This window comes from Notothenia rossii, assembly GCF_949606895.1.
Source record: "Notothenia rossii genome assembly, chromosome: 2".
NCBI lineage: Eukaryota > Metazoa > Chordata > Actinopteri > Perciformes > Nototheniidae > Notothenia > Notothenia rossii.
Window position 1 is genome coordinate 13,270,637 of NC_136904.1, and position 27,705 is coordinate 13,298,341.

The following is a 27,705-nucleotide window of genomic DNA, read 5'->3' on the forward strand; positions in this document are numbered from 1 at the left end:
TTTTAAAGTATTATGTGGTCGACTTTACAGAATGTGATACACCTTTAAAGCATTGTTTGAATATAATAATAATAATAATAATAATAATAATAATAATAATAATAATATAGCACTACTAAAGGGAAACATTTACCCTGGTATTCAATGTAATTTTATAATTTCAACTTAATTTATTGTGCTTATGTTGGTGGTCTGGTGAGGGTAACTCTACACCGCTGCGTTTTCTTCACGCAAACAAGCGCTCCTTAACTCCGGCCCCGCCCCTCCCACTTCTGCTCAGAGAGAACTTGAAACCCAACAACATATTTTATGACGAACAAGCTAGCATTTTTGTCTTATGGCATCTTTTTTTACTGCTTTTCCATCAGTATGTAAACCAAGGCTATTTTATCCAAGGTAGTTTTCGGTTCCACGGTGAGTTTTTTTAAACTTTGGGCTAGCTATTTGTTTATTTACCTTTTTATTAGCATGATAGCCGAGGGAAAAGTTAGCACATAACTGGTAGGCTGAACTTCTCCTAGCTAGCGTTGAACATTAGCATGAGCCTTCTGAAGCTAAATTAGCTACAACAGCTTGTCAGTTTTCACTAGTTAATGTTTAGTGTCCTGTAAACACCAACTCTCTGACTCTAAGCTAGGTCACCAATACAATTCCCTTCTCAGTAGGTAACGTTAGGTAGGCTAGTTGGTAAAACACTAATGTACGTTAGAAGATATCAGTGGTGTAAAGTAGATTTACTCAAGTACTGTACTAATGTACAATTTGTAGGTACCTTAATCGAGTATTTACATGTTTTGCTACGTTGTACTTCTACACCACTACAATTCAGAGGTACATATTGTAATTTTACTACATTACATATATTAAATACCTTTAGTTACTTCGTAAATTTGGATTAATGATGTGAAATATAATCAACACTTAAGTTAGGCTTTGGTTACACCTGGAGTAAATTCATTAGCTACCCTGCCCTATACAAAGTCATTACAATAGGCTCTACTTTTACCAGGTTTGATAACATTTTAATGGGTCAATAACTATAATCAAAAGATATATATGTTATTCTGAAATGGGACAATCTGCATAATGAGTAACTTTACTTATGGTACTTTAAGTATATTTGCATGCTAATAGCTCTTTACTTTGACTTGATTAATATTTTTGAATTGCAGGACCTATACTTGTAACACAGTATAACTACACTCTGGTAGTTCTACTTGTACTTAAGTACAAGATCAGAGTACTTAAGGTATGATGAAATAATAATTTATTGTCAGATCAAGTCTGACCTTTGTCTTGCATCACACGAGGACAAATATTAAGACACAACACAAGGAAAACAAACATTTATCAATCTCTGAAGAGAAAACATGCTCGAGACCCTCTAACTTACATTTGACCTGGGATTTAACTCTGTATTGAACGTACTTCTTCCACCTCTGAAAAATATTATTATAACGTTATAGCCCAATGATTTCAAATCTAAGCATGTCATTTGTTTACAGCCCTCCCTCCTTGAGCTTTACCTCGTTTAAGCCAGGACAGAGAAGAACATGGATGTGTGACGAGCTCAAACAGAGAGGAGAAAGCAAGGACGAGGCTTCCTGTCATTCGCTGGGAGCTTAGGGAAGGAAAGGCTGCCAGCATTCAAGTTGTGTCATGATGTCGGAGGCCGAGGAGATGGGAGCTCCAGGCACAGAGGGAAACAAGCCAAATGTCACGACAGGACACATGCCTAGTAGTATTCAACAGGTAGAAGCATCTGTTGCTTCGCCCGTGGCCCCCATACAGCCCCACACCACCACTGCAACTGAGGATGATGATGAGAGTGAAGATGAGTCGGAAATCCTGGAGGAGAGTCCGTGTGGCCGCTGGCAGAAACGCAGAGAAGAGGTAAGGGCGGCCGGTCAGGAAGCTTCACTCTGATGGTTAAAGTGGAAATGATGGACAAAGTTTGAACTGTCCGACACATCACGTTTATCTGCTATCATCAAAAGGGAAGTACCAAAGTCCTGAAGCTTAGTAGTTGATTAGATCAATGGATGCAGGAATATTTTTAAATGAAGATCATATCACTTTTTCAAAATAAAAAGAACAACCTCCTTCTCCGACATTATTTTCAAATTGCTATATTTTTAAATATATTAATTTCGCACTATAGTCAAATATCTAGACATATTCAACATTATCTATTTAATAGTAATCGGAGATTTCCAAAACTCAATTATACCCGGTGGGAGTTATTTTCAAGCTTTGTGATTAGTTATAATATTCCGTATGTTTGGTACAAGCATCTCATCATCAAGTCAGCTCAAACCGGAAAAGAATAGCAGACACAGTTTGCCATTCAACCGTTTCAGTGTCTTTCGTTTCAGTATTAAAATATATTGTCCCCTAAGCTATTCGTCACTTGTCCTGTAGGTGAACCAGCGTAATGTCCCAGGGATCGATGCTGCGTACCTGGCCATGGACACAGAGGAAGGGGTCGAGGTAGTGTGGAATGAAGTCATGATCTCAGAGAGGAAGAACTTCAAGCTGCTGGAGGTGAGGCCCACTGGTACAATAACGGAATCAAAAGGGTACAAGTATTGCTACGGTGTGGTGGGAAAGTGAGAAATCATTAATGATTACAGATGTTTAGCCTTAGTACTTCATTCACATATACAAGATCAAAAAAATGAATAAAGAATAACGAGGTAAAACGTATTCACTACAGTGTATACAAACACGTTCTTGTTGTTCTAATGACGCAGCGTGATCTGTAATGTGGAGAAACCAGTGTTAAGTAATTTCAGTCAAATGTAATATCTACACTGCCTTATAGAACCACCATGTCATTTTTATTTTAAGTATCATACATTTAGACAGTCCTTAATATACTGTTGCATTAAATGGGCTCATCTAAAAAAATTGAAAAAGTAACGAGTGGTAGGAATGTCTTTGACTTATCAAAGGAAGACATTCCTACCTTTTGTGAAAAGTATTTTAAAAATACTCCCCTCGTGTCATGCTGTTATAAGAAGTTACACCCTGTCCAGGTTAACTAACCATGTGCGGGTTAATAGTGTTACATCATGTCTGGCTCTGTGTTGTATCGGGTTGCAGAAGCTTGAGCTAGGAAGTATTTAGCATTTTTCCTAAAGTATTTGTTGTATTGAATAATCGAATCATGTATGTTTTATTTGTATTATCACTGCTATTGTGAGTTCACTGTTGTCACCCCTTGGCTTGCTAGGGAAACTACCAGAAGGTCAAAACTGTGGAAATGTGTACTTTGTTTACATAAATAGTTCTGCCAGATATACTACCATCTACCCATTGGTCAGGTCAAGTCAAAGCAGAATGTGTTTTGTTTTTTCATAGCAATATGACGTATTATTATACTTTAATATATTTTGTTTTTCCTATGTTTTAGGAGAAATTGAAAGCAGTATTTGATAACCTGATCAATTTGGAACATGCTAATATCGTCAAGTTTCACAAGTACTGGGCCGACAACAAGGAGAACCGAGCCAGGGTGAGTCTCACTCTCAGACCTGACAAACCAACAATTGTCAACATATGAATGTTATTGAATCATCCTTCTGTCTTGATTTGTCAAAAATTCAAACAAGTATTTCAGCATCTTTTTTATTTGTATTTTAATGATTTCTTCCGAAGCATTTCCCCCTCATTTCTTTCCTCTCTTTCAGGTGATTTTCATTACTGAATATATGTCATCAGGAAGCTTGAAGCAGTTTCTAAAAAAGACAAAGAAGAATCATAAAGCCATGAATGAAAAGGTAGAAATTGGCTGGATGTAATGTTTCCCTAATAGAAGAATGGTGCCTGAAAGTCTGCATATCATGTGAAAAGTGACAGACCCTGTATCAGTAATATTGATAAGGTCATCTTTCCAAAGCTAGGACCAATCTGAGGGAGAAAGCATTTACAAATACATTGTGTACCAGTTTAAGCAAAGTCAAATGACATGATGTAAGTCATTGTTACTCCATATTGGAAACCAACATGTGCGCGCTCTGATAAGATGTATGGTCCTACAGGCTTGGAAGAGATGGTGCACACAGATCCTGTCTGCGCTCAGGTTGGTTTCACCTTATTTTAGACATCCAGGACTCATGTTTAGTATAAGAACAATGAACTTGTGTGTAGTCTGTATTTGTGAATGTTGTTTTTTCTTGACTGCAGTTACCTCCACTCATGTGACCCTCCCATCCTCCATGGCAACCTGACCTGTGACACCATCTTCATCCAGCACAACGGGCTCATCAAGATCGGATCAGGTACACAGTTACGCAAGTTTCACTTGATGGTTAGGTAGTGATGGAGTCAGATGATACTGAATTATGGATTTAAAGACATTTCAGGGAAGTTCTGTTATTACACAGTGCTAGTTTTGCGAGTCTCATCAGGCTTTGTAACTTAACCATCGTTACAAATTCAGAACAACAAGTATCCTGCAAGTAAATTAGCTTCAACTAAACCAAACCATTAAGGTGCCGGTGTGTTAGCTTTAATACGCCAACACATCTTGGGATCCAGTATTATGTTTCAAAAGTAATGAATACAACCCTTCTCATGTATCAAAAACAATTATGATACTCTTAAGACATTGGAGTTTTCATTGTGAGCCATTTTGTTGCAAGCCTTGTTTTACATCTCAAGTAGACCCTATTTTCAATAAGGATACCTTCTTGATGTTCTTTTGAGCTTAGATAAATAGGTAGATGTCGATGTCATTGTGGAATAAACTATTATTGTGTGTACAATGACTCCCTGTCCACTTATCTCTCTGTTCTCCATCCTACTTCTTTATTTCCTTCCTATGCTCTCCTCCTGTCACATCTGCAGTTGCTCCAGACACCATCAACAACCTCGTGAAGACGTGTCACGAGGAACAGAAGAACTTGCACTTCTATGCCCCAGAATATGGAGGTAGACCTGACTGAAATTACACTTTCCATGTATTTCTATTTAAACTGAAATCCACATGTTTCTTACTCTTTAAGTAAACTGGATGATACGAATCATTTGATATCATTAAAGGATATAACTGCATTAAAGGACTCATACATCCATTACAAGTGTTTAGCTTCAGACAAAATGTCAACTTAAATCAACACAGCATAATAGATGGTATTGTACAATTTCTTAGTATCATGAATACAACAGATATGTCTGAATGTTGACTGAACTCAATACGCTCAAAGGCTTTGTTCCAATAAAATAATCCAATATTGATTTATATCAACAAAAAATCTAATTCTAAGACGAAAAAACCAATATATAATATAAGAAGTGAATATCCGTACATATTTCTTCTTTCTTTTCCTTCTCTCATTGTAGCTGACGATATCACCACGGCGGTGGACATCTACTCGTTTGGCATGTGTGCCTTAGAGGTGAGATGGGACCTATGATACATGATAGAATAACATAAGCCCTTTCTTAAAACAATATGCTAATGTGTGTGTCGGTGTGTTTCAGATGGCGCTCTTGGAAATCCAGGGGAACGGAGAGTCCTCTTTAGTTTCTCCGGAAGCCATCAAGAATGCCATACAGTTTCTGGAGGACCCCCTGCAGAGGGTGAGAGAAAGAGTGGTGTGTGTGTGTGTGTGTGTGTGTGTGTGTGTGTGTGTGTGTGTGTGTGTGTGTGTGTGTGTGTGTGTGTGTGTGTGTGTGTGTGTGTGTGTGTGTGTGTGTGTGTGTGTGTGTGTGTGTGTGTGTGTGTGTGTGTGTGTGTGTGTGTGTGTGTGTGTGTGTGTGTGTGTGTGTGTGTGTGTGTGTGTGTGTGTGTGTGTGTGTGTGTGTGTGTGTGTGTGTGTGTGTGTGTGTGTGTGTGTGTGAGATTCAATGTTTATTTGAAAGTCCCATTTGTGTATAATACAAGACTTTCGTTTAGAAGTGTGTGACCTTTATGTTTGTTTTTGTAGGAGCTAATCCAGAAGTGCCTCAAGTCTGATCCGAGTACGAGACCTACAGCCCGAGAGCTGCTGTTTAACCAAGCTCTGTTCGAAGTACCGCTGCTAAAGCTGCTGGCGGCTCATTGCATAGTCAGCCACCACCGTGAGTCTTTAACACACACACACATACAGAATACACAGAACAACAGATTGAGTCATTCTGATTTTATTAGCATGCTATGGTTAATAAGAAGACCATCCGTTGTATTTGCAATGGACAGGAGGGTTATGTGGAATGTAAAAGTAGTAGTCATAGTTTCCTCACAGCAACAAGCGGAAGTTTGGAAAAAGTGACTAACTGGGGAAGAAAGTGGAACACCCTGCAGGCTTAGGAGCCAGAAATGATTCAGGGTTGGTGAAGCCAACAAAACATCATTTATAAAAAATGTACTTTTGAAATAATAAAATAATAAAGTGTCGGAGAACATAGGGCTGTGCGATTATGGCAAAAAAAAATCATAATCGCGATTATTTTGGTCAATAATTGATATCACGATTATTAAAAACGATTATCCCTTTACTTTGAAAACATCCATTTATTGAAAAATAAAATGTGAACAGTATGTTTTTAACAGTTGATGACCCTGAACTTTAAGTATAATTGAACTGAAAAAACAATTTAAAAAAAAACAATTACATTTTTTTTAAAATAAAAATAATAATCGTTTTATTTCGATTACGTTGTTTTCCTAATCGTTGCAAGCCAAAATCGTAATCGAGATTAAAATGTGATGAATTGCACAGCCCTAAGAGAACATTGTTAGTCTGAGGAGTCTGTGCATCCACGTGGACAGAGCAATCAATGATGCAGATTTAAATATAGTTTTTTTTACTGGTGTTGTTCGATATTTACCTTGCACTGGTGAATACTGTCATTACATCTACAGCTTGACCTAGAACATCAATAAAACACAATATTCAAACTAAATCACAGTTGGAAACTATGCAATCCAACACGTATAAACACACAAATGTAACTCAAAGTGTGTTATCCCTTCACAGGACTTGCTACCTTTCACGTATCATCAGATCAAATACTACCTATGAAAGAAGTTTAGTTTTAAAGGGATGTATTTTAACAACCAGCATCACATCATTCATTCTTAAATGTTTATTATTGTCCAGACATGATTCCTGAAAATGCCCTGGAGGAGATGACCAAGAACCTGGATCCTAACCTGGTCATCGCCGAGAAGAAAGAAGGCATTCAGCTCAAGTAAGTGTCCACTATCGAGTGTCAACAGCATTCATGTCGTTTCTTCATTCTGAATATGTTTGGTACAGGAACATGTCTTTTAATTTAATAGGATAAAGACAAATAATAGGTTATTATATTAACAGTCATTGTTACTACTGGGTTTTTCTATACAAAGTAAATCCTGAAATTGTGAATATAACCTATATACATTTGAGGTGTAAAGACCTTTAACCGTTGTTTGTGTTTTCTGTAGGCTTTCCCATTTTCCTGCTTTGGAGCTTGATAAATTCCTGGAGGATGTGAGGTAAGAGGCAGCGGAGAGCAGCAACAGCGTGAACAAGCTTAGTTACTCTCAATGTATTTAGGCCCCAAAGAAAACCCCATCTGGCCACAGGGGGGCAGTATAGGACCATCTGACTAGTGTGCGTCTGCCATCATCTTTTAGTGATGTCTCGCCCATCTACTTTCGACCCATGGGACCTTATTTCAGAAAGATTATGTATTGAAGTCAATGGAGAGAGAAAACGTATCTTTCGATCCCGTTTGAATTGTGCCACAAATTACACATATGATGTTTGTCAATCTTAAAAAATACTTTCCATGTCAAAAAAATACGCAACTAGAAAGACTACAAATCCCAGAATCCCGGTCCCGCTTGCTGGCTCTTATGGAACCGACTAACTCCCCTTGTGTGTGTGCACAGCTCTCAACATTCCCAGACTTGTAGTGATTTTCACCTCGTTTAATACTTTTCGCCTCATTCTGAAAGAAAGCAGTGAAATGTGCCAACGTGACGGCCGTCTTGGTGTGTGGAGCGAGACGGGAGTTGTAGTTCATTGAGCGGTTTCACACAAAAATGTGTTATTTCACAGTTTTACGACACATTTTAATTTTTTTGACTTGCAAAATGATCTTTTAAATTGACAAACATCATATGTGTAATTCGTGGCACAATTCAAACGGGATCAAAAGATAATCTTTCTCTCGCCATTGACTTCAATACTTTTTCTGAAATAAGGTCCCATGGAGCTCCCCCGGAAAGGGAGGGACTTCGCCTCTCTATCTGAATCCAGCACCTTACTTAAACATTTGTCATGCAATTTTCAAACTTTTGGGTTTATTTAAATATAAAATACTCTTTCCTCATGATCTTTGGCCACTCTTCATTCCGTTCTGCAAGTCTCCATCTCTGCTTCATGTTTTTCCTGCTCACATATTTGTATTTGTACTAATGTTATAATATGTATCCTTCGTTGATATGTAATCATGGCCACAGGTAGACCAAGCTTTTAAAGAATCAAGAGGAAATCCTTAATTTTTCTAATTTGTTAGTTTGGTGGAACACATTTTTCACTTTAAAAATGTTGACTATAAGGAGAGGAAAACAAAGTCTATATATTAAAACATTTCTTAATTTCCATTATCGTTTCCATCTCTTCTTTCTCTCTCCTCTCTCATTCTCCCTTTCTCTGATGTTTTCTCCACCTGCCTTTGTTTCTTCCTCCCTTTCTCTCTGGATCAGAAACGGTATTTATCCGATGACGGCGTTTGGGGTGCCCTCTCCTCATCAGCCTCAACAGGAGACGGTTAAATCTCCCGTTGTCGTCCCCTTGGTCAAATCCCCCACCCCTGAACCGACAGAATTGGAGACACGGCGGGTACGTACAGGAGATTATATTGCATGTTACAAAAGTTAAAAAACACTCACAATGGCGAAATTCCTCAACAGACAATCCTGATTTCTGGTTGAGTCACTCAGTTATATCAAAACTCAAATGCAAGGGAGATCTTTGGTGATTCATTTCTAATTGATTTCTCTAATGCATTACTGATGAGCGGGAATACAAATGTGAAAAATACATTCCTCTCTATCTATATCAATATCTCGGTAAATCTTTATTGTTCATCTTATAGCAGAAAAAACTGACCTTTTTTTCACCAGTTTTTTAAGTTACAAAAACACAGAAGTGAATCAATTAGATGAGACTTAGAAAATGGATAACCAGAATTTGTGTTCTCTTTCACCTCAGGGCTTCAGTAGGATCAATACATAGGTATACTGTATTTCTTCTGGAGTAAACAACTGTTGTGAAACCTCAACATTAGTTTCCAACTGCTCATATGTATACTCCCTAACTTCTTCTGCAGGTCATTCAGATGCAGTGTAACGTTGAATCTGTCGAGGAGGGAGCAAGGTATCATGTAAGTCTCTGCAGTAGAATTTATAAGTTAATCTTTTATTTTTTCACTAATTAAACGTTTCAAAAATGTGTTTCCCCCTTTGAGTAACAACTTGATATCATTCCAGATCACTTTTTTCTACCATACAGAAGTAAATTGCAGGGTTCTTACGGTCATTCAAAACCTGGAAAAGTCATGGAAATTCAAAATGCTAATTCCAGGCCCTGGAAAAGTTATGGAAAACAATATTTTTCCCAAAGTTTTGGAAAAGTCATGGAAATGTAACTAAAGTTGCATCAAATATAATTTATATTTTATCTAATCACCGAAATAGTAATACTATAATGATAATAAATACTGTATTGTATAGTAATGAAATGTAAAATGTCATTTAACTGACGAGGTGTTTTGCTGGTGAGAGATTTGAGTTGCTTTAGTCTGTAGAAGCTAGTAAGCCTATTGGATTTGTTTTAGATAGGCACAACATGTTTCATATGCAGACATTATTTTCCTGTTCCATGTTAAAATAAACCATTTTCAGTGGTACCGCTGAGAAAGAGTAATTTTTTTGGTAATGGAAAATTAGGTAAAGATCATGGAGAGGTCAATGGTGAAAAAGTGTATGAACCCTGAAATGAATAATAATAATAATGTTATCTGTTGTCGTCTTTCTCTCTTTTTTAGCTAACATTGCTGCTGAAACTGGATGATAAACTGAATAGACATCTAAGCTGTGACATGTTATCTCGTAAGTCCACCTATCCTATAACACACTGACTCTTAATCATCTGTTGGTTTCAATATACAGTCACTCATTTATTTATAGCGCACCCACATCAAAAATGTCCACTTAGCTCTTTTAATGCTCACATTCAAGTTGTATTTCATCAGAACTACACTAAGGATGAATTGAGGTGCTCAATTGGGTGCTTAAAGGTAGGGTAGGTAAGAATGGAGAAACCAGCTCAAGTGCGCTAGAATTAGAAAATACACAACTGGAAAAAATCTGCCCCTTCCTTCAAACTTCCTTACAGAGCCCCTCCTCCAACACACACGAACGTGCACATGACCAATGAGGGCAAGATAAGTTTGTGCACAGATGGAAGGCTGACAGGCAGGTAGGCCATCCAATTACTTTAGCTGCTAAAATAACTGGTCGTGGTTTTTACAGCGCCACGGCTTCCACAGATGACATTTTTTTATGTATTTATTGTCAAAGCATTTCAGATATTCATTGCTATCGGAATGTTAAGAGCATTCCATGGAATATAACACAAAGTGTTTCTGAAGTGAATTACCTACCCCACCTTTAAGGGCAGGACATTTTTAATCAACAAGCTTTTGAAACGACCTTTGACATTTCCAACCAGTTAATATTACAATGGCTCCTGCAATTAGACGATCATTTGATATTGTTGGAAGGCGTGTCGGGCATGAGGGAGATTAGGGGGTAGCAAAGAGGATTAGGTGTGTGTGTGTGTGTGTGTGTGTGTGTGTGTGTGTGTGTGTGTGTGTGTGTGTGTGTGTGTGTGTGTGTGTGTGTGTGTGTGTGTGTGTGTGTGTGTGTGTGTGTGTGTGTGTGTGTGTGTGTGTGTGTGTGTGTGTGTGTGTGTGTGTGTGTGTGTGTGTGTGTGTGTGAGAAATAGCAACACAAGAATGGGTACAATATTTTCCTTATGGAGTTGGAGAGGGAAGGATTCTTGTTGGTGCGTGTGTATTTTTTGGACAAACACCTTCAAAGTAGGAAGGTTTTTATAAAGTGTGATAATTTTATTAAATCTGAACAGTTTATGTTTACAGCTTGGGTTAGGAGTTAATGCTATAATTATATTTGACTCTAGGGGATGATAAATGATTGAGTTATGTCCGTGTGAATGACTTCAAGTCTACTTCACTCAGATTTTACCACACACAGTTTTAATACACACTTCCTCTCCATATGTGTGCACTGAGGCATGTTGGGAAGTGAGTGAGATTCCAGAGAGAGCCTGAGACGCGGATGGCGTCACAATATACAGTATGCACGACTATTTTAGGCAGGGAGTCTAACTGTCGCTTGTGTGTCATGAAAACCTTGCACCTCTATTTTGGACAAATGTCTTATTTATTATAATAAAATTCTGGATAGTTTTTTCAGGGCAAAGTCGATTTTTGAATCCCAATAGCTGTTAAATCTGTTTAAACTTTTTTTTTTTTGTCCATGAACCTACCATTGTTGACCAAATATTGATTTCTAAAACGTCTCGCTTCCACTCTGTAACTGTGCATGCCACCTGGTATGATCTCTAGGGAACAGAAAGGCTCGGTTTACGGCTCACAGGATCGCGCCTCCCCCCCCCCCCCCCCCCTCTAGCTATCGGCAGCTTTTCCCAGTTACAAAAGAGTGTTAATGTAATGTCTTTACAATGACTATCCCTCCTTATGTAAACTGTGGATGGTGAAACAACCGGAATAAGTTTGGGAAACAAAACCCCTTATGTGCTCTGTTGGTGGCAGTTGATACGCTCTGAAGAAAATGGTTTCCTGGTTGTACTTTGGACAGTGGGGGGTTGATACGTTGTTTCTTAAAACTTGAACTATAACTTGTACTTTTCTTGGCAACACATTTTGAAGGTTTTACTGAGTTATCTAAATTAATTAATTTGAAATTCAGGCTTTCCTAAATCATTTAACTTTCATAAAGCTGACTAGAAACCCAGAAAAACACACAACTGTTGCAATGGTCAAACTAATGTTGGCAGTATGATCCAGTGTGCACACACACACACTCAGGTATGGCAGGCATGGATAATATTGCAGGCGTGCGGGGAATGCCCGGCCTGTGAGGGCTGCAGCTGACAGCTGTCACCTCCTCTGTCAAGATCAGCCCATCTCTTCCCAGGCTTTCATCTCCCTGTCTCTCACTCTCACACACTCACTCAAATGTATCTCCTTAACTTTCTCTCTCACACTCTTTCTCACTACATGTGTATTTGTTTGCACGCGCACACATTAATACCACTGGCACACAGTGGTATTGGTCTATTATGTTACTTCACATTATAGGCACACCCTGTTGTCTTAGTAAACAGTCCGTCCTGCTGATATCGGGTTATTCTTTAAAGCATTACTTATCGACACGTCAAAGTCCAAAGTATCACTCTGCAGGGTCACTAGCTATCTGAGCCACTTAGATTTCACCCGATAGGCCTTTTGCTTCACTCTCATACACTTGAATTGAACCATATTTACAACTGAAGCTTTATTTCTTCAAAACCAAACAGTAACGATGATTTTAAAGCAGACTACAAGATGGCAAAAAGCAAGGAATCCTCTCACTCGGCTATAATAGCAATATACATAGCCCTTTATCATTTATATGTGGGTGGGTGTTTTCTTTTCTTAGTGTTGGGTCGTCCGTCTTCCCCACTTGTTTGTCTTGTCCCTGCCACATTCCTGATTATAGTTATAAATTGAAAGTGAGTTTATTAAAAATCAGTAGACCATGACAACTCCTCTGATCACTGGGCACAGGAAAGGAATGTCTCAATTTGGGAGGTAACTAAAATACAATTAAAATACAGGTCAGAATGAATAGAAGGTCATACAAGTTAAGTTTCAGAAGAAAGTAAACGTTACATGTTACATTTTAATGTCAGGAATATTAGCTCAGGTTTAATCTGAATGTATTTTCCCAATGTTTTAGAAAACAGCATATGCTTTCATATTTTGTGCATTTATTTAAAGATAGCTTAAGTCAACATGAATTATAGTTTAACAAAGGGTAGTTAGTTCATATGGACGCTGAGGTGATCAGTGCATAATGTATTTAAAATTCCTGTCATACACATTTGATGAGCTACAGTTAAATGGGATTAACACAGCACTTATTTGGAAACTTCTGACACCTCTGAATATATTATGCCTTTTACATCTATGAGCTATATCAACTCCAAAATGTAGGAAAGGAGAAGGGGTGTATGCCAGTCCATGCAGTGGGTTAAGTCTTTATTAGCAAAGCTTAAGAGAAATATTAAAACATGTTTTAACAGATCTTACACTAATGAAGACGATGCTGGTTGAAACATGTCGGCTCTTTCATGTTCCTGCCAGATGAGTCCCATTCTAGACTCTCCTTTTATCTTTATTGGATATCTCTCAATTTCTGCTTTGCCAGATATACACAAAAATATAAAAATGGCTCCATCAAACAACACCGTGGCTTCAGAAAGAGCTGCGGCAGAGGCTGCTGTTTGATGGTGGGATGTGGATTTCAAAGCAGTATCTTGACCATATCTTCTGAATGTGGTATTTACCCTTAGTCTGCCTTTTTGAGTAGGAGTGTGTGTGTTACTATACTTGCATAATTCAAAGAGGTAAAGTGTGTGACAGGTAGAGATGAGGATGAAAAAGGGGATGTGACATGCCCATGGACTGCTGTTAACTGTGCTGCTGTGTGTTTCAGATGAAAATGTTCAGGAGATGGCAGAAGAGTTGGTGCAGCTGGGCTTAATCAGTGAGGTGGGTCTTTTGTGTGAGAGAGATTTGCAATCAATGTGTGAGTCTCTGTGTGTTTGCTGTTGAAGAGCTGCAGGCAAGCGTGTGTGGGTGAGCGTGCTATTTCTGTACCAAACTGAGAGAATTCTGTAGATTTTATAAGGCGATGTGACTCCTACGTACGGTGCCCTCTAACACAAACACCTTCTCCTCTTAATGTACTGCTACATACGTACTCCTGTGCACACTCACCTACGCACGTATATGTTATCACTTCATCACTCTGTCTGAGAGAGAATATGTAGGTATTTTGTCTTAATGACTCTCTCTTAACGGTTTTCTCCGATATTTTTATGTTATGCCTCATTTGTTCGACCAACTTGCATATTTGTAACTGTCTGTGTCTTTGCTGTTATGATTACCATAACTGTATTTTCTAACATATTGGTGTACGTGTTGTTTGTAATATCCTGGAGTGTTGAACATGTTTGTGTTCTCTTTACAGGTGGACCAAAACAAAATAGCCTCCCTACTAGAAGAATCCTTCAGCCAAGCTCTTCAATAGCAACGATTTCCTCCACGAAATACCTGTCCCCTCATTAGTACACTCTCTTAACCCTGTTACATCTTCTGTTTGGTTACTCAACATGGTGATTACATTAAGTGGGGTTTTTGTATTTTGTTCTACTAAGCCTTAGGTGAAAATGTGACCAAAAGGGTGGGTTCTCTTCCTCTGCATCAGGGAATCAAACCTCCCCAAAGCACAGAAAACCTTTAACATGCTGTCAAGCTAATTTCAGAGTCCAGTTTACTCCAAAGAAGCTCCCTGGACTGATATCATATTTGAGCTGTAAAAGTTAAGAACCATTTAAATCTATATGAGAGGATTTATTCTGAATGTGTTAGCTTTTACATTGGCTGTTAAATGTTAACCTCATGAATGCTGCAAAAGACACTTCATCACACCAGTGCTGACTAGATTACTTACAGCTTTAAAGTCAAAACCACTTTCTCCAAGCCGCAGATGTATTTTTATTGTGAGGTGTTTACATAACGAATTGCCTGTTTGTGTTAGGATGAGACGGGCTAAAACGCCATCAAGTCTAATTTAAATATTCACGAGTCACTCCACCTTTCACTACTGTTGTACTTATAAACTTTAATGATCTCTAACCTATAGCACCCCTAACAAGCCAAGCCGTTCTCCCCCCTCATTTCATGTGAATCCCCCTCTCATTTTGTTTTGCCTTATGATTTATGAACATTCCCGGCTCTTTGATTTTTGTGTTGTGGTTTTTTACCAACATGTCACCTATCAGGTTAAATATATATAAGAGTTTGAAAACTGGATGTGCAGAGATGCAACTTTTTCAGATAACTTATTAATTGACCTATACCCATGATAAATATTTGAGAAGCCTTTGATACAGAACATATTGTATGTGCACAGCTGGATATTACATTTTGGGTGGGCATCATGATGCCAGATGTCTCTGGATGATGGTTACTTTGAGGTACTGTGAACTCAGTGTTACTGAATTTTCCGTTTGTGTGTTTGTTTTTATATTTTGCTCGACTGTTTGCCTTATGCTGGGCCTACGCACATGCCTTAAAGTCCTCTTTTCTCTGTTTGTTTTTATTATTTTATTCATCATTTTACCATTTGCTGCTTGTTGGGTTCACACATGCTCCTCTGCCTGTAAAATTCATTCATGTGAGACTTGTGTACTGAACTCGGCTGCCATATGCTGTAAAAAAGAGGACCTAGCCTTTTCCTGATACATCTATGTGAGAGCGTCAAGATTTATTTATGTTACAGAAACTGTATAGCATGTCTTTTTCTTATTTCTTTTTGTTTACTGTGATTAACACAGAGACCACATTGATGAGAGTCTGAGCCAATATACACTTCTATTGCTTGATTTCATTTGATCACCATTTGGTTAAACTGGGACTTAGAGGGTTGATTTTCCTTCACAGAGTGCAGAGGCACCTACACTTGAATACAAAAGGTTACATCTTACATGTCATGTTGAGACTTGTATTGGGATCAGGGAGTTGCCTGTGGCCTTTTGTGACATTTTGGCTCAGAACTCTTTGTGGTCTACAGGTACTTTAGTGTCTCAAAGCCCATACAATGCAGGACCTTAAACGGCAGTAAGAATGCACATAAACCATTACTTTCTCAGTATGTATTAAAAAAACAGAAACGATACCATTAGATGCAAAAACGTACAATTGAGAATACATTTTACCAGTTGAAATGAATGCTTCTGTATTAGCTTTCAATCGGAGCTTAGTTCTGTTGCTGAGATGTATTGTTTAAGTAGTCACTTCACCAATTGGATCGTATTAATTCATTGATCTCCACTCAAATCTTTCTGTTTTAAAAAAATGTATTTGGGCAAAAATTGTTCTCTAATCTGCATTTTTACTAAACAAACGTGCATTGTTTACTTAAGTTGTTCCTCTATTTGAATGTGTATCTGTGAACCTCTAAGATTGTATATTCCAAAGATATGTTTTAAAGTCAGCCAGTAGAATGTAAATGCATCTCTTCTTTTACAGAGAAGTGATAAAAACCAACCAATGTGATCACCAGACCAGCTTTATAAATCTCTTCCTCCACCTCTCTCTCTCTCTTGCTGTCTTTCCCACCCAAATGAATGGTGGTGTTGAAACTGGTTATTAAATAATCGTACAGGGTGGGCAGCTTTAGCCTGTCACTCAAGGATGTGAGCATATTTGTATATCCTTCTATTTTGTATATGACATAAGCGTCAGTAAATGTGTTTGTGTCTTTTCTGAAATGTGTATCCTGACAATATCTGTTCTTACAAATAAATGTGTGAAATGCTCAACGTTGATGTTTTTAGATCCAAAAGACAGATTTACTGATTTCATTATCATGTTGCTGTTATCAGTGTTATGATTTTTCATCTAATAAGATTGCTTGCGACGATTTATAATGGTGGGATGTAATTATGTACTTTACTAGTATTCCTTACTCAATTGCACATTTGAGCTATTTAAGTGTTTTACTTTTTGCTAAATTATAATTCTACTCCACTACATCTCAAAGGCAAATATTGTAGTTTTTAATCCATTTCTCTGACAGCTTCAGTTTCTGTATTAGCTTTCAGTCAGAGCGTACTTCTGTTGCTGAGATATATATGTTTAAGTAGTCACTTCATCAATTGGATCATATCAATCCATTGGTCTGCGCTCAATGTTTCTGTTTTTGTATTTGGGCTAAAAATGTTCTCCAATCTGCTTTTTTTCAATTTATTTACAAATTACGGTTTTGCATCCACTTTTTTCTGAAAAAGCATATAACACCATATGTGTTGACGTTTGAATATACAAATATTTATTGTTGGGGGGAAATCTCCTTTTAAGCTAATTTAGCTTACTTATTAAAGTGTGCCTTTACAACTTTAGTTGCTCCTCCATTGTTTGTGAAAGGCCAGAATAAAGATGCTTGAGGTAAATGATATGCCTGTTGCGCCCCTCAGCATCCAGCCCGCAGCAGGTAATTCACAGGTGAGTCCTGACGTCATACAGGAAGTGAAAAGAGGCACCGTTGAGTTTCTGCTTCTGTGTTGTCGAGCAATTGTTTTTGCATGAATATAACGGTCATTACATTTTTCAAAGGGAAAGGCCTGACACAACGGAGAGATGTGCACTTTTGGTGAGTGTTTCCATCGTGATTCCTACTTAGAAATCTCGCTTTTAACGTCATTAAGCCTGTCTGTCCGTCGCTGTATTTTCCCTCCACGGTGCACTGACCGCAGGCCTGCAAGGAGGAGGATGGTTTCGATGTTCTAACTGCACATGTAACGTGTTGGTGCGCGTATAATAATAATTGCTTTGGTTTATACTTCGAGGAAATGAGCTGTCATCAATCAAAAAGAAAGAGGATAATAATTAAAACGTTTTTAAAATATCACGTAGGCCCATGCCCTGACTGCTTCTTCACATCTCTGTGACTCACAAGGAGTAGCTCACAGTCAGTGTGAGCCTTTCTATGCAAATGCATGTCCATCTCTGAGCAGGTGTACTTGTTTCAGGCAAAACGAACAACAGTTTAAGAATAAGGTCTTGAGTTGATGCAAGTGGTAAGTCTGTGATGTTTAATGTTTGAGAGCATAAAGCCGTTTCACAGGCAAATCATGTTGCTAGTAGTTCAGTTTTATGAAGTCCTTTTGATGATGTTGATATAAAAGCACTGTGCGTAAATGTGCAGTTCATTTATCTAGGCACATAAATATATGTATGATTTAAAAATAGAAAATGTGCATTGTCCTTTTTCATATTAAAGGCAACATGTATATTTTTGTTCAGGGTTTTATTAAAGATGAATTGTGTTTGAAATATATTATCATTAGACTTTCTAAGATATAAAATATTTAAAATCATTATCAGTCCTTCAATACCATAGTTTGTATATGTCTATACAGAGAATGAACTCAAACTCCTCCTCAGAGGGTTTTTTCAAACTGCATGCTAATATGAATCTATATCTCATAATAATTAGAGGTATTGTAATGCTTATATTTCTGTCAACCAGATATGGAGAAAGGGCCAAGGAGGCTGATGAAGAAGGGATTAACTCTCATTCTGGTCGGCCATATTAACTTCATTCTTGGAGCTATTGTCCATGGCAATGTCCTCCGCCACATTTCCAAACCAGACAACCACATCAGCACCGAGTACACTGTCGCCAACATCATCTCCGTCACCTCTGGCCTGCTGGTAAGTCCTCATTTAAGCCGCTCATCCTTTGTTTCAACGTCAAATCTGCAGCGTGCGCCAAGAGGCTTAAGGTTTGTAGAACCTTTAAAAAACAAAGCAATCCTGATCAGATGTTTTTTTACCATGAATTTGGTGAGTTATGAAAAACGGTTGAATTCATCCCAGTGTCTTCCTGTGCTCTCTGCATCAGAATAACACATGCACCTGCAGTAAACCTCAAAGTGATTTGCACTGTTAGCTCTTTACAGTTTTGGGTACTTTTCTCTGCAATCAAGATTGAACTTGCCTGTTTTTAAAGGAGCTGGTGTTTCAAACCAGTTACTCATTGCCCCAAGGCAGATTTCGTCAAAAAAAGGTATACGGTAAACTGTTAGATCTTTATGATTAGATAGATAATGTCCAATTTCTTTGAAATGTACTCAATATTATCATGTACTCATTGGGGTATTACATGTTTTACAGGTTGTACACACATGACAATAAAAACAAGTAACAAAATAATTTACCAGCACTGTTTCCCTCTGTAATCTCTAATTTACAGTCATTTGTAAGACTCATTTACTTCCATTTGTTTGAAGTCTTCTTAGCCTTGCTCCTAAATGAAGAATGCAGCCTCACATCTTCGGTGCCAGGATTATAATTTGTGGCACATAATTTAATAAACCCTACTCTAAGGCTGAAACAATCATTTTGTTATTTGAATCTTCCAGAGCATTGCCGCTGGGATTATTGCCATTGTGGTGTCAAGGAATCTTCATGTGTTAAAACTGGTAAGAATTTAATTAGTTTTCAACTGCTGATATTATCATTCATCCTGTGTTTGCTCAATAGTCACCGCCCGGTCTGTTTTCCTATGATTTTCTCTCCAGCAAATAGGGCTTCTAATTACCTCATTCCTGAACGCCCTGCTGTCGGCAGCATGCTGCACAGGCCTCCTATTGGCTATCAGCATCACTGTGGCCAGCAATGGTGCAGGTTTGATGAAGGGATGCAACGACACAGAGGTGCCCATCAACGCTCGGTCCCCTGTCAGTGCCCGGTGTCCGTTCGATACAACCAGAATCTATGTGAGTCTAAACTGACATTTCCACATCACTCTCCAGCTCTTTTTCTCTTTGTCTAACTGCTGCAACTTTTGAGGGGTAAAATTGAGACGAAACATCACAGAAGAAATGTCAACATCAGAATCAGAAAGGCTTTTATTATCCCTGGGGATAGTTGTATTTCATAAAAGTTTCTCCATTTTCGAATAACATTTATAAAAAGTATACTTATAAATCGAGATGTTTAACTGAAAATGTGCTCACAAATTATAAACGCAATAAATATATAAAATATATAATTTACATTTATATTCAGTAGTGTGTGTATATATATATATATATATATATATATATTTTATATATAGTGTATATTATAATTTAGATTGATACTAGTAATGTAAAGTGTAAATAAAGCCAAACTAATGCGAGTGTTGCACAGTTGAATAAATAATGCAGAGTTATTTCATACATTGTCCTCCACGTTCCGGTCTCTTCCGGTCTCTCAGGACACCACCCTGGCGATGTGGATCCCGTGTGCTTTCTTGGCGGCATTTGAAGCTGGCCTGTCTGTGTGGTGCTTCATCATTGGATTGGCCCTCAGAGGGCTGGTCCCTTGTGGGAAAAGCTACATCAAAGAGCAGGTGTGTGTGTCTTTGTGTGCGGGGTGTAACTCAGGTGTGTGTATGTCTGAATCTCTGTCTGACTCAGATGTGCACTCGGTCCATCTCAAACACGCACACAATTGATTCACATAAGTAAAAAGAACATGCAAGCCCACTGGCTCACGTTAACACAGACTTTACACAACCTTTATCCTTACTTTCTTTTCTTCCAGTCTGAGCAAGGAGCTCCCCACAGCCAACGCCTGATTGGAAAGCGCTTGAACCCTGATGCCTGACTTAACAAAAAGCAGGAAGGACCCCACTCCGTGTAAACAAGCACAGCCAAATCCCAAAAAGCCTTGCTGCACCTGTATTGAGATCAGAAAATGTTGCCCTACAGTCAGCTAGGTGAGTGTCACTGTCGAACAGAATAGGAATCAGATTTAAGAAACTGTTCTTTGCCCTGCAGTATCATACAACCCCATACCCCAACTCACGGATCGGTCACCAACTGTATTTGTTTTCAGTTATAAACCAAACTTATTTTATATGTTAAGCTGTGAGCGGAATGCAGTTCCTGATGGAACCCATAAATGGTACATCAACAAACCATTCAAAGTAAAACCTTGCACAATGTACATTTCATCAGCAGCCGGGTGCAGATCCTTTTGTGCAGATAATGGGATTAGGTTTGGTGTGTGGAAGCCTACATATATAAATGAAGTCTTATCCGTATCCAGCCATGACTGTTGAGTTGTAATGGTCCAAATAAGCGATGTCTTTCTATATGAAGAAACCTCGGTTTATGAAGAAAATACATTTTTATATCTAGCAAAAATATTTTAGATGAATTTAGGAATATTTTAGCTTTTTATTCATTCTAATTTTCATTCTTTTGCTTTTTTCAATGCTAATGTTTTTTTTATTTGACAATTTCTACACAATACACTCCATTGCATTAGAGATGCAGTCCACAAATCCTATTGCTCAATATTTTTCTTATAAACACGCTTAATTTCAACAAATAATGATGGTAAATTCTAGCTGTTGAATTGCTACATGATAATGTGAAATTATATTATCAAAATGTTGTGTTGTGTTTGCTATAGAAAATGATTATAATTTTATGCAGATATAGTTTTTGGCTTAAACTTAAATGTCATATGCTAAATTTCATATTTAAAAGTTGTTTCTTTAAGTAGATCATTTGAAATACAACTGCAGTTATTGACATGTTCATTTGAGTTTCCACTAAGGCTTGATGTTGCAGGCAAAGCATTGACTATAGTTGAACACACCACATTTCAGGTTTTTTTTACATTGTCATCACTTAAAAAAAAAAAAATTCTACTGGACACAGGTTTTTAGTTACCCTCGTCGCTTAAAGTTCAGATTGCTAAAATGCAGCGCCATGTGGAAATTAAAAGGGAAAAAAAACTGCATTGCTGCAAAGCTATGTGGATTGAGTGCATTAAGTGAATATACTACATTCACAAATGCACTAAATCCACATAGTTATAGTATACTGTGGTTAAATGCCAAGTGGGGTCATGTTAAGAGGTTAAACCAGTATGTGGGCCAGCAGCCTTAACTGGCACAGACCCCCCACAACTCAACGCCAAAGAAGATCAGATCAGTGGTGAAACGGTTAATCTAATGCCATGCTCAATTGTGTGGAAGGGAATCATGGCACGCAATACTAATCCTCAGGCTGTCGAGGATAAATATTGACATAGCACTGACTGACACAATGACAACAAATCTGTTTGGCCATTTCCTGTGAAGTTATTGATCTCCCATATATGAGGTTTGTGTGGAATGCTGTCCATTTATAAATGTACCACAATTAATAGTCGATTCCTTATAATTGACTCGTATAGCAAATCACTAATTCACATAATTTGTGTTTTTTTCTTTAAATGTATTTACTTGAAAACCTACATTTTATATAGTTTTAAAACACAGTGAGTTGATTTAATGTAATAAAGTACAATAACCAGACTAAATGAATAATAAAAACAATTAACAAACTTTAAATGTAGGCTCCTGTTACAACTTGAGCAGGACAGCCCATTAAGACAAAATCAGTTTCATGACTGATGTTTTTCCCTCTTTCAGCTGTAAACTAATGTGTGTGAAAGGTTATGAATCTGTTGCCTGATTGTTACGTTTGAACACATTTGGATGTACTGTTCATTTCATTGCTTGCTTTATGGTTTTTCTAGAATGTCATGTTTAATTTTTAATAAAGATGTTTTGTAAATGCTACCTTTTTAGATATTTGTGTGCTTTTACTTTTGCCTGTCCATCATATATCTCTGCAGCCTTTGAGTTATAGAGCACAAGCTGTGTGTTCTTCCTTTGGGCATTGAAATGTGAAAGTGCACCCGTAGAATTTTTAAATATCAAATAAAGGTTGATTGAATATCAACATAAATAAAATAAAAAAACTGCATGTCGCCCCCTTTTAAACAGAGAGAAATCAATGATCATTCTTTTTCAATAATTTGTTTTTAAACACTTTTCTGAAACCCTTGTATTTACCATGCTATAACAGAGCTGCAAATCCAGGACCCAAAAATTGGACACACAGTTTTCCTTCAACATTTTGTTTTCCACTTGTTAAGACATCTAATGATAATCAAAAGCATTTAACAGCATGTCTTATTTATGGTGCATCTGCCCTTTTTTATAATAAAATACACAGCTTCTCGCCAACAAAATGCTATTTACCATGTCCAGTCTATCGCTATTGTCAGTCAGCCATATTTATACAGTAAGCCTGCAGCATGCAACGTCCAGTAGGACCAATTTGTTCATGTCTCCCTGCGCGGGCACGATGAATCCGCGGCCACGATATGTCTGCTGCACGCTGCTGCAGGCAACCAGCTGCAAACAGCGGAGCAGTGGAGTACTGCAGAGAGAGGAGCAGCGCCGAACAGCTCGTTATTCTCCACACAAGGTAAAGCTTTTATAATTGTACCATTACACAGGAACTATATTTCACGTTTTGCTTAATTCCTGTCGGCAAGCCAGACATACTTCGACTATAATGCTCTTAAGGAATCATGTGCGCAGAGCAGCGCGCGGCGGTTGAAGACACTGCGGTGACAAACACACACTAACCTAAGATTGATAAGCCGTCACCGTGTGTGCCTCAACACAGCGAAGATGCCTGTATGACATTTTTAAAGGTCTGTGCTTTCTAGAACTAGCTATGCTCTCCCAAAAACACAGATACCGTTTAGGGCTGTGACCTGTAACGTTACCGCACCTTCCAGAGGTGTTTAGTGCAATTTAACATGATACATTTAACGCTAGCTAGCTATCAGTGCTTGGGTTTACGCAAGTTCGCTCGTTTAACGGTCGACTCAGAACAGTTTCTCGCAGTTATGAATTAAAACTCAATTAATGGATACGTTTATTTGCTGTTTAATTTCAAAGGCATACTTCCGAAGCTTATTATCTCAAAGTTTTCTGGGTAGTCAACCATAAAGACACCGGTTCTCAGAGTGTGAAACATCGCAGGGAAACGCTACTGTTGCCCGGCCAACCTCACACAAACATGAGTGTGTTATCCTCCGCAGGTGCAACGTTGACACTTTTCTTGCTTTGAACCTGTTTTCTGCACTGCATTCTGCAACATGAACTGCGTATGACCCCGCTGACTCAACACATAATAACAATTTAACATTGCAACAACACTGTTTAATTGTTTAATACGTTTTATTGCCTGCCTACTACCCTGTAGTGATCTTGTGTTTCTTATTCCTAATTTGTATTAAGGGTGTGGCTGATCAGAAACAATACCAGATACAGAACAACTTTACTCTAAGCCCACTCTGTTTGTTTGACCCTTTCTTCTTTGTATGTTTAAACCTGCAGGACCTGCTTGATGTATCCACTCCAGTGAATGTGAAAAATGAGATTTGGAGACTTCCAGGTAGTTGGATGAGATAATTTGGAGGATGATTACACGTTGTGGCCTCACCTTCAGATGTTCCTTTTGAAACGTCACTGGAAACAGAGTGAGGAGACACAAACAGAAGAAGAAAGAGACGCCCAGTAGCCCAGAGGAGACCACAGCAGACGGCTGATGGTGGATTTATTATTTAGGCGACATGCTTTCAGTTTAAGGATGGAACAGGGGATTACCAGGAGGACAGGCAAATCCATAACATGTCTTTTTTAAATGAGGAACAATTCAGATGGCGCATTTCGGGGATGTTAAATGAAAAGCAAATATTGCAATGAATGGTAAATTCAATGATTGACACAAAGATCCGCTCTAATCATGGCAAACAGATGAATTGGGACTCCATATACAGCGTGTACATGCCTTGAAGATTTCATGCTTACCTCCACCACTGACACTCAAAATGGATTCAATTGCTTCTAATGTTAAGAAGCTTTAAAAACAATTCTTCACGTCTTCTTGGCTATCTCAATGCTGTCTGGGTGATGATGAATTCATCAAACTAAGCCACTGTGGAGAAATGTCTAACGCTAAGATGCAATCACTTGTTGGAAGACGATGTACGAAAGACTGGTTTTCAAAGACTACAACAATGTACTGCAGACAAAGAGTCTGTTTTTCTGTCCTCCTCATCCCTATCCTCCTAATCCTCTTCTCCCTGGTTACACCCGCTGTGTCCATTCATCTGGAGTCCATGGAGAGCCACAGCGAGTTTAGCTGTGAGCCCATCAGACTGAGAATGTGCCAGGATCTGCCTTACAACACCACCTTCATGCCCAATCTACTGAACCACTACGACCAGCAAACGGCTGCACTGGCCATGGAGGTAGGTTGATTTACTCGTCATTCAGTGGGTGCGTGCTTTGTGTCCGGGTGCCTCTGCCCATGGGGAAATGCGATCATTGCGGCCGTGAATGAGAGAGAGAGATGAAATTCTTATTTGTGGTAAAAATGGTGCATTGTAAAACACTGTTCTGTATTGTGTAACATCATCAAGGAATCAAACGGTAAGTCCCCACCTACACAAAATGCACACGTCTTTGTCTTGGTGACAGGGTGCAGAAAATGTAAACAACTACAAAGCGACAGTCTGCAGTTTCACATTGTGGTGTCAGGCACCTGCTGAGGACAAAAGGACGTCACATACAGTGCAAAGAAACCGTGCAAGAGAAAAGGGGCACAGATATGCTTATATTTGTGAGGTCAAAATACATGACATACTTATTAACATACATTTGTTTGGCAATCCTCTGCTTAATCAAGGCAATATTGTAAGTTTACCCCTGTACTAATAATTATACTCAATTTAAAGATTTGCTTCAATCAACCAGAAAATCATCAATATCCTTTATCCTCAGGGTACACAGTGATGGTTTGCACAGAAACAATGGAGAGGCCTTGTTTGACACTGCGTGAAAAAACAGGTTCCTTGACCAATATAATCTGCAGGCTATCGTGGAACAAATTGGATACACAGAGCTGCACGTGGAATAAAGCGTCTTTCACACAGGCATGGAATATCAAAGAGTTAACAAGAGAAGGGAAGCATTGAGCAAAGGGGATAGTCGATCTGCGCTCCTCATATTACAGATCTATCCTCTCTACATGTTCCTGGTAAACTTAGGTGATGTGTCCTCACTCAGGCACTCATGACCTCACTTGAAAGTTAACAGTAGCTGACAGAAGGAAATATGAGCAGCAACAGTGGGAGACATTTGAACAGAAAGCCATTAGGTGATTTGGTGATTGATACTTCTAAAGAAATATTTTTCTGTTAGGGCATAATTAGTTTTAAGCAAAAAAGGGAAGAAGGTGCTATGTTACTCCGTGTCTGAGTGCAATACACCATCCATCTATATCATGTTACCTCTTTTTCCTTCTCCTTTGTTACACCCCGGGGAGGCAGTTGGAGCGCAGAGCAAGGTGTTGCTCAATAACTAAACCATACTTACATGTCTGCTGCAAGTATTTGTTCGTAACAAATGTTTATGCCACTGTATTTGGCATTGGACTGTAAAACTACGTAGTTATTTCCTAACGATAAAATAAAGATCATTTCTTCAAAAAAATAATAAGATCAAATCTATGTCGATAGGGCCCTGTCTCTTTTAGTGGGAGAGTCAGATTGAGTTGTTTTAATCTCTTGTTTATCAATTATTTGTGTAAGTCTCAGTCACTCACTACACATCCTCAGTGGCATCTTTCCACCCATGTTATGGCTGCCATGTAAAGACTGTGGTTTGTGCTTTGGAGAACAGGAAAGGATAGCAAATACAGTGAGTTGAATGAAATCTGCCTCCAGCTGTTGGCATATTAAATTACCCCCTGTTGAAAAGCAGATGAATTTGGACATGACTAATGTTGGCTGAGCTTGATGTGTGTTTAGACACAGGGCTTATTTTTATGTTTAGTTGATGTTTAGTTAATATTTTGTCATGTCAAAACCAGATAAATCGTCAGCCAAAAGATAAAGACAAAATACTCAATGCTGCTCTGTAAATCTTTAATCACAGAAGGGTTTTTATAATCTCTTCTCGTGTCAAAAAATGAGGTTCAGGCGACTCACAGGATCACTGCTGTCTGACGCTGCTTTTGTCCCTTTGAAAAATGGTAAGAATTGAAAAAAACGAAATGCACTGACAACTATGCATTTTCGTTTAAATTGATGATGACACGTCTTAAGTCGTGGGATTCAGTTGGTAGATTAGGGGCGTGCAAATGTTCAAATCGTGGCAATTCCTCAGTGTCATGTCAAAACACGCTGTGTCAGGGAAGCATCTGTTGTTGAACTTGATTTGACCCAAATGAAGGAGCCAAGTAACTGACACCGTCAGTCCCAGCAGTCATGGAAGAGACAGCTTTCTGAAGATGGTGGAGTAGCAACACGAGCCCGTTTAGTCTTCCTGCTCTGGTTGGCTTTGACCAGACATGGTAGTCCTGGTGGGATTCCTGGAGGAAATGTAATAATATCTCTCATTGGACAGGGGCTGAATAATACCTACGTGTGTGTGTGTTGACAGATCGGTACGTTAATGTGCAGGTATGAGATTGTCAAAATGTAACTGCGTGAAAACGTTTTAAAGCAAAGATACCACATTTAAAACAAATCTTTAATTACTTTAGCGAATAGACAACCGCTACAAAGTAATGATAGTTTTTTTAACTTTCAGATTAAGAGGAATTGTCATTTTGAAATGATAATCAATCAACAGGAAATGTGTTTTACAAATCGTATATATAACAGCCATGTCACATGTTTTTAAGAAACCCTAACTCAGCAGCTGAAATGATTGCACCTTTTATTGTTGAACTTTCACAAAACAGTAGCTGAGGTCCAGAGCAGCTGCACATCAGCACAGCTGGTCTAACATCTGGGTGTTCTTTATCAGCATATGAAAATCATTTTTTTGGTTTTCTGTGCTCTGATGTGTTGAACCGGATTAAGGTTTGGTGAAATACAAATTTAAATGTGAAAAGATTGTGTCTGGCCATTCATCATTAACCACTTTGG

General features: G+C 38.4%; 3 protein-coding genes across 4 annotated transcripts in view; all 3 read left to right on the forward strand.

Moving 5' to 3' along the window:
- The first annotated feature begins 256 nt into the window (after positions 1-256).
- Positions 257-16,679, forward strand: LOC307028864 (nuclear receptor-binding protein-like). The gene is made up of 18 exons (XM_079664224.1): positions 257-414; positions 1,506-1,893; positions 2,422-2,544; positions 3,416-3,517; positions 3,693-3,782; positions 4,044-4,084; positions 4,189-4,283; positions 4,852-4,935; positions 5,347-5,402; positions 5,488-5,586; positions 5,934-6,066; positions 7,089-7,179; positions 7,415-7,465; positions 8,684-8,819; positions 9,310-9,363; positions 10,027-10,090; positions 13,787-13,842; positions 14,324-16,679. The coding sequence occupies exons 2-18, from the start codon at positions 1,660-1,662 to the stop codon at positions 14,381-14,383; spliced, it is 1,569 nt and encodes a 522-aa protein (XP_079520350.1). The 5' UTR covers positions 257-414; positions 1,506-1,659; the 3' UTR covers positions 14,384-16,679.
- Positions 16,680-17,283: 604 nt separating this feature from the next.
- Positions 17,284-22,486, forward strand: krtcap3 (keratinocyte associated protein 3). Of its 2 annotated transcripts, XM_079667413.1 has the most exons (7): positions 17,284-17,361; positions 17,473-17,509; positions 18,389-18,573; positions 19,284-19,343; positions 19,443-19,640; positions 20,123-20,257; positions 20,452-22,486. In XM_079667413.1, the coding sequence occupies exons 2-7, from the start codon at positions 17,497-17,499 to the stop codon at positions 20,512-20,514; spliced, it is 654 nt and encodes a 217-aa protein (XP_079523539.1). In that variant the 5' UTR covers positions 17,284-17,361; positions 17,473-17,496; the 3' UTR covers positions 20,515-22,486. The 2 variants fall into 2 exon arrangements, with proteins under 2 accessions (XP_079523539.1, XP_079523538.1); XM_079667412.1 differs by lacking the exon at positions 17,284-17,361 and having other exon boundaries at positions 17,374-17,509.
- A 584-nt stretch (positions 22,487-23,070) lies between these two features.
- The window catches only part of LOC307028610 (frizzled-3-like), a 30,713-nt gene continuing 26,078 nt past the window's right edge, over positions 23,071-27,705 (forward strand). Inside the window, exons 1-2 of the mRNA XM_079663780.1 lie at positions 23,071-23,180; positions 24,104-25,020. Of these exons, the coding sequence (XP_079519906.1) occupies positions 24,715-25,020 (306 nt within the window). The 5' untranslated portion in view covers positions 23,071-23,180; positions 24,104-24,714. The remainder of the gene's footprint in view (positions 23,181-24,103; positions 25,021-27,705) is intronic.

Bases quoted from the DNA above. Each gene is read 5' to 3' on its own strand.
- LOC307028864 (XM_079664224.1), top strand. From the start codon at position 1,660: ATGATGTCGGAGGCCGAGGAGATGGGAGCTCCAGGCACAGAGGGAAAC. The intron at 4,284-4,851 runs GTACACAGTTAC...TCACATCTGCAG, and splicing joins GCTCATCAAGATCGGATCAG to TTGCTCCAGACACCATCAAC. The intron at 7,180-7,414 runs GTAAGTGTCCAC...TGTTTTCTGTAG, and splicing joins AAAGAAGGCATTCAGCTCAA to GCTTTCCCATTTTCCTGCTT.
- krtcap3 (XM_079667413.1), top strand. The intron at 18,574-19,283 runs GTAAGTCCTCAT...TGAATCTTCCAG, and splicing joins CCGTCACCTCTGGCCTGCTG to AGCATTGCCGCTGGGATTAT. The intron at 20,258-20,451 runs GTGTGTGTGTCT...CTTTTCTTCCAG, and splicing joins AAAGCTACATCAAAGAGCAG to TCTGAGCAAGGAGCTCCCCA.